The sequence below is a fragment of the Apteryx rowi genome, unplaced genomic scaffold (assembly GCF_003343035.1).
Source record: "Apteryx rowi isolate R43461 unplaced genomic scaffold, aptRow1 scaffold_38, whole genome shotgun sequence".
NCBI lineage: Eukaryota > Metazoa > Chordata > Aves > Apterygiformes > Apterygidae > Apteryx > Apteryx rowi.
The window spans coordinates 513,054-518,721 of record NW_020450307.1 but is presented as its reverse complement, the minus strand read 5'-3'; the positions used below and the strand labels follow the sequence as shown (position 1 = coordinate 518,721).

Below are 5,668 nucleotides of genomic sequence, written 5' to 3'. Positions count from 1 at the left end.
AAACAATTTTCTTTCAGCCATAAGTATATAAGTATTGCCAATTTTCTGTGGTTTTGTTTCATGCTCCTAAATTTCAGAGAAGAGGTTTAGATAGGACAATTTATGTTAATGAGCAACCATGACAGTATGACCACTGAAAATGTTTAAAGAAAGCTGGGAAAGTTTCTTTTAGTGATGTCTCAAGTATTCTGTGCACAGTCTGTCTATTTTAATGATCTGTTGCTACTCACTCAATAAATATTAAAGAATATTACCTTAAATCAACATCTGGTCTGACCCACTTTATTCAGTTCTGAACTACAGTTTTATTCTTCCAAGAAGGCTAAGTGTGTTTAGGTAAAGGAGAAAGGTACTTATATTACAACACCATAATGCAGTGCCTGTGCTATATACTATGTGTAGCATCCATGTCTAAGATTCCCAGTCGCTAACTTGCATAAAATTACCATGGACTAGGTAATTGATATTTTAGACTTGAAATTTGATGTCAAAACTGCAGCTGTCCCTGATAGAACTACTCTGTTAACAGCTTTGTGTAAACTACAACAGAGACTCTTTGAAATGCTATAAATGTGTTCCTATGTTTACCAAACATACGAACATGTTGAAGAACTTGTTTCTACATTTAAATACTCTACCAATAAAATAAAGTCCATACATTTATTTTTGTAAAGCACACATGATATTTAGCTTTTTCTTTTCTAAATGTCCTTGTTAAAATATATATTCCAAACTGATTAAAGAATGTCTGTAACACAGGAAGCAATACACTGTGGCTGCAAATCATACGCAACAGCCAATTTAGCCTCCATATATTAATTTGCTCTCTCTTCTTGTAAATAGCAAAACATATCACAAACTGGAACTTCATTTGATATGTAGCTGCCATCTCTGAACAGTCATCCATACCATCCGCAATCAAGAATACCACACTGAATACCACGCCCTGTATCATTATCACAATTAACGTGAAGCTAAACAGTAAATTAAATGCATCCTCCTCTGCCTCTTCTCTAATGTCATGCGTGCTGTCWCACATTTCCTAGGATTTTAAAGTGTGTGACACCTAACTGGGAGAACTGTACAAACTTGGACTGCTCCAGGATTTACTGGTATCTGAGAAAGCTAAATCAAAGACAGATAGGTGTGGAGTCACCTCACCTTTGGCTAAGTGAAATGGCATTTTTTTATATATTGCTAGTGATACTGCTGGTGACTTTTATTGTTTCATTTATACTAGCAGTTATCAGAACAATTCAATTTGACTACTCCAATCCTAGTATCCCTCCTGGAGTGAATCATGAGGGAAAGCTTCGCATTATCCTGGCTTCTGTGATTAGTATATCTGCTATGGTGAGTTAATCTGCCGTGATTTCTGCCAGAAATGGGGTTTAGCTGATTTTTTTTTCTAAGGTTATACATGCAAATACTGGGATCATGCTGGCTGTATTAACACAGAGATGAAGGTATAAGGTCACTTATATGCTTTTTTTGTTGACTTTAGGGGGGCAATCTTTGTAAAGCAAATCCTATTAGACCTCGAGATAGCTTCAGGTTTTCCCTACCTATTCTTGTAGCGATGAAGCCAAAGGTAACAGCCCAAATAATATAAGCTGCCCTTCCATAATTCAGTTTAAGCTAATTATTTATATTATTTAAGTTAATTATTTATTTTTATGACACTGTTTTGATTTCTACTTCAGTGAAGCCCAGGTGTTTTTAGGCCATTTTGGGGGCTTTCCGGTAACCGTTGAGGAAGGCCAGGTAGTTTTACGGGACATTAAAACGGCAACTCTTTGGAAAACTTGGAAGAACGATAGCTGAGTGGTGAGGTGATAAAAAGAAGCGGTGAGAGGCTGGTAAAGGCAGTGTAAGGCTTGACAGCCCTGAGAGGGAGGATGCTTTTCTCACCTTGCAGACGTTTTGCTGACAGCGCGTTAGCAGGAGACACGGGCTCACCTGCCGCTGGAACGGACCGGGGCCGCCGCAGATGGCGAGGCCGGTGGTGGCCGCTGGTTTCCCCCACCTCGGTGCGGCGCAGTGCAGCTTCTCCTCCTTCCCTTTCAACAGGGGAGGCTCCTGGAGATGATGGGGGTGTTCAGCCAAATCGCCTTCACCCGCTACGTGTGCGCCGGGCAGCGGCTGCCGCCGGACCCGCGGCTCCGCGTGAGCGAGGTGGCGTTTGCGCGGGTGCCCGTGAGGCTCTACCGGCCCCGCGTGCCGCCTGCCGGCCTCAGGGCCGGCACCATCTTCTTCCATGGCGGCGGCTGGCTGTACGGCAGCGTCGGTAGGGCATTTCGRGGCTCTTCCCCCCGGGCGTGCAGCTAAGGGTGGCTGCTTTGGTCCTCAAAGGGGGAAGGGGGGGTAATTCTGCCCTGGGACTCGGGAGGAGGCCCAAAATCAGGCTTGGATTTCCCGTTATGCTCACCTTGGAGGCAAGGCTGCCGGGGAAGAGGGTCTCGGGGACAAAAAAGAGAGACGTGAGGAATTCATGTGGTCTGCGAGGGCCGGGGAATGGTAGGACAGGTCGGAAAGAGCACACCTCTGCTCTCCTTAACCATCGCATATGGAAACGGAACGAGTAACTTACAAAAAMCCCCAATTTTTTGCAGATTCCCATGAAAAGATATGCCGCTACCTTGCCAGGGAAACCGACTCTGTGGTGGTATCCGTTGGGTGAGTTACGTCAGTGCTACTACGCCGAAGTCTTTTTATTGACTGGATTTTGGCACTCCGCCCAGGCAGTGCGAGCACAGGCAGACCCAAATTTAGGTTCATGTATCCGAACGCAATGCAGAACTATGCTGGTGCCATACAAAAAGAAGGAATATTTTTTACAAGGGTTTTCTAATGAAAACTGCGTTGAGAACTGCATAATTAACAAACTTGGAAGGCAGCGATTCAGCGATCACTTTAGTTAGACGTAATCACCCTGTAAATGCCAAGTTTTATTTTCTAACAAGACAGATTAAATTCTAATATACATAATACTAATAATGTAGAAAAATATAACCTCTGACCCAGATAGTTAATCTAAATAAACAAAGAAAAATCAAGTATAATTCTCAAGGGAAATATTCTAAGTAAAGGTGAGGTGCAAACTGATTAAATTACTTCAACCACAAGCCAGATGCAGTCTACACCAGTAATGTAAAATGAACTTGGATCGCCTCAGTTCTGATCAGCGCTCTTCTCAGAAGATCCAACTCATGTTATGTCCTTGCACCTTCATCCTGCTGGCTATTATTTATCTGTGATAACTTGCTGGCAAAAATACCTGTTCAGCAGCTAATGATACTGATTTTTGCTGAAGAAAAAAATACTACAAACAAGACACTGGAAGTCAAGGTGCTGTAGGAAATAATTTCCATTTACAGTTATGACATTTCCTTCTCTTTCTGTTGTCTCTGTCTGTGTATTAGGTACCGTTTAGCTCCTGAGCACAAATACCCGGCTGCATATGAAGACTGTCTTAATGCTACCGTACACTTCATGAAGAATATAGAGCACTATGGGGTGGATCCTGCCCGTATAATTGTCAGCGGGGACAGTGCTGGCGGCAATCTAGCAGCTGCTGTTAGCCAGACCCTTGCAAGCAGACCAGACCTCCCAAAACTACGGGCTCAGATCTTGATCTACCCAGGCCTTCAGGTGCTGGACTTCAATTTACCGTCCTATCAGCAAAATCGGGGAGTCCCTCTCCTATTTCAAGAATGTGCTGCTTTCTGTGTGTTACAGTACCTAAATGGCGATGCATCACATGTAGAAGAGGTCTTGGAAGGCTCTCATATTCCTGCAGATATTAGGTTGAAGTATAGGAAGTGGGTGAGTCCAGATAACATCCCTGAACAGTTTAAGGTCAGAGGCTACAAACCACATGTGCTACTTGAATGTGCAACTGAAGTTTATGAGGCAGGGAAAAGATTCTGTGAGCCCAACCTGTGTCCGCTGTTAGCTGAAGATGCTGTTGTTCAGCAGCTGCCTGAGACTTTCATCTTGACGTGTGAGTATGACATGCTGAGAGACGACGGTTTGCTGTACAAGAAGAGATTAGAGGACAGTGGTGTTCCAGTGACCTGGTACCACCTTGAGGATGGGTTCCATGGAATCATAAGCCTACACGATTACAGTGTTTTTTCGTTTCCAGCTGGGAAAAGGGGACTGGACAGCATTGTTAACTTCATAAGAGGCCTGTAGAAACAACCTTCTTTTGTTACGCTTAATTTCTCTGCTTAGGCTCTCAAACTTCAGGTGTCAATTGTCAATAAAATTTTCATGTCCTTTGATACACAAAATGATGTATCAGCTATGACTCTTGGTGAACTTTGAAGACCCCTGTGAACACTGGTGCTTGTGCTTGTGAGACTACTGACAGTTTAGCCTTTACATTTTTAATATTTTCCACATGGTGTGCTTCAAGTCTCTTTCCTTCAAATCAGCATCTGATCTACTCCTTATATTTAATTAAAGGCTGATTTCCTTCTGTTTAGCTATTGTGTGTGGACTAATTTGGATGAACTAACTCATGTGGAATTACAGTTAGGATCCTTGTTCATGTTCGTTTGATAAGCTCCAAAGCATGCTGTGATTTTTATTTAGATGAAATGTGGAAAGTTATGTATATAATGAGATGGAGGCCAGAGTTAGAGAAAGCTACAGGAAAATAAGAAGAAATCAAGACCCCAATGAGGAAATTCAATATAGACTGCAAGCATGGAAGAACCACATGTGCAAGAAGAGTACCAGTACAAGGTCTGAGTTAATACGGGACAGCTTGCTGGAGAAAAGCAAGGGCTGCCATGATTTGGAATTGTTTAGGCTCTATAAACTCCTATTTTATTCTGGGATGTCTCCATCATGCCCACTGAGCCTTAGGGCCACAGGTACTTGAGAGAGAACACTTTATGTCAGGTTTTGGAAAGGCAATAAGGATCAGTGAATTGTTCTTTTAATCTATGTGTATTAGAAGATTCAGTTTAGAGTTAGAAAATATGAACGAAAACAGTTAGAAAATATGAACGAAAACATTCTCATGTTCTTTCAGAGAACGATTCCCCAATAATTTTTTTAGAATTTGTGCTCTGTCTTTTCTCCATGTTTTGCATTTTCCGTAGAGGACCAGATAGTATATCTTCTGATTTTATGTTTTATTGTACTCTGCTGATGAAAGGTGGTGAAACAATAGCGAACACAAAGGTCCTCAAAAATTGTAACACTGAGGAAATCAGCAATTAAAAAATACCAAAAAACAGAAATGCTGTGTTTTCTTTAGATTTCCTCGGGGGGTACGCTGAGGTGATGTTTAAAGCTTCTGCCTGAAATTCACCAGAATAGGATTTTTTTAATAGCAGTTGAGACTGCCAGGGAGGGAGTTAGGTCTGCCTATGCTGCAGAACATTCGTCAGCGGTATCCGTGATAAAAACAAATGCCTGAAATACAATTTAGAGAAGAGGTAACTGAAACGCTAGCAGAGCCCAGCACAGAAGGGTCATTCTTCGCGAAATCTGACCTGTTTGAACTCCCTCCTCTTTTTCTCGTGCAGAGGCAGCCCCTTCTCTAGCCGCTTGCAAGCTGCCTAGGGCACAGAGCATCCCCGAAGGAGGCGAGATGCGGCCGGCGGGGCCGGGAAAGCGGCGCCGCGGCCGGCGAAGGGCGGCGGCAGCGGCG

The 5,668-nt window shown here is 43.0% G+C and overlaps 2 protein-coding genes across 2 annotated transcripts in view; both read left to right on the top strand.

Moving 5' to 3' along the window:
* Window positions 1-1,176: 1,176 nt before the first annotated feature.
* LOC112970120 (arylacetamide deacetylase-like 3) lies at window positions 1,177-4,197 on the top strand. The gene is made up of 4 exons (XM_026074146.1): window positions 1,177-1,353; window positions 2,071-2,287; window positions 2,613-2,676; window positions 3,423-4,197. Exons 1-4 carry the CDS (start codon window positions 1,177-1,179, stop codon window positions 4,195-4,197), a joined length of 1,233 nt encoding a protein of 410 aa, XP_025929931.1.
* Window positions 4,198-4,713: 516 nt separating this feature from the next.
* LOC112970070 (arylacetamide deacetylase-like 4) overlaps window positions 4,714-5,668 on the top strand; it is a 5,059-nt gene continuing 4,104 nt past the window's right edge. Inside the window, exon 1 of the mRNA XM_026074049.1 lies at window positions 4,714-4,752. Within this exon, the coding sequence (XP_025929834.1) occupies window positions 4,714-4,752 (39 nt within the window). The remainder of the gene's footprint in view (window positions 4,753-5,668) is intronic.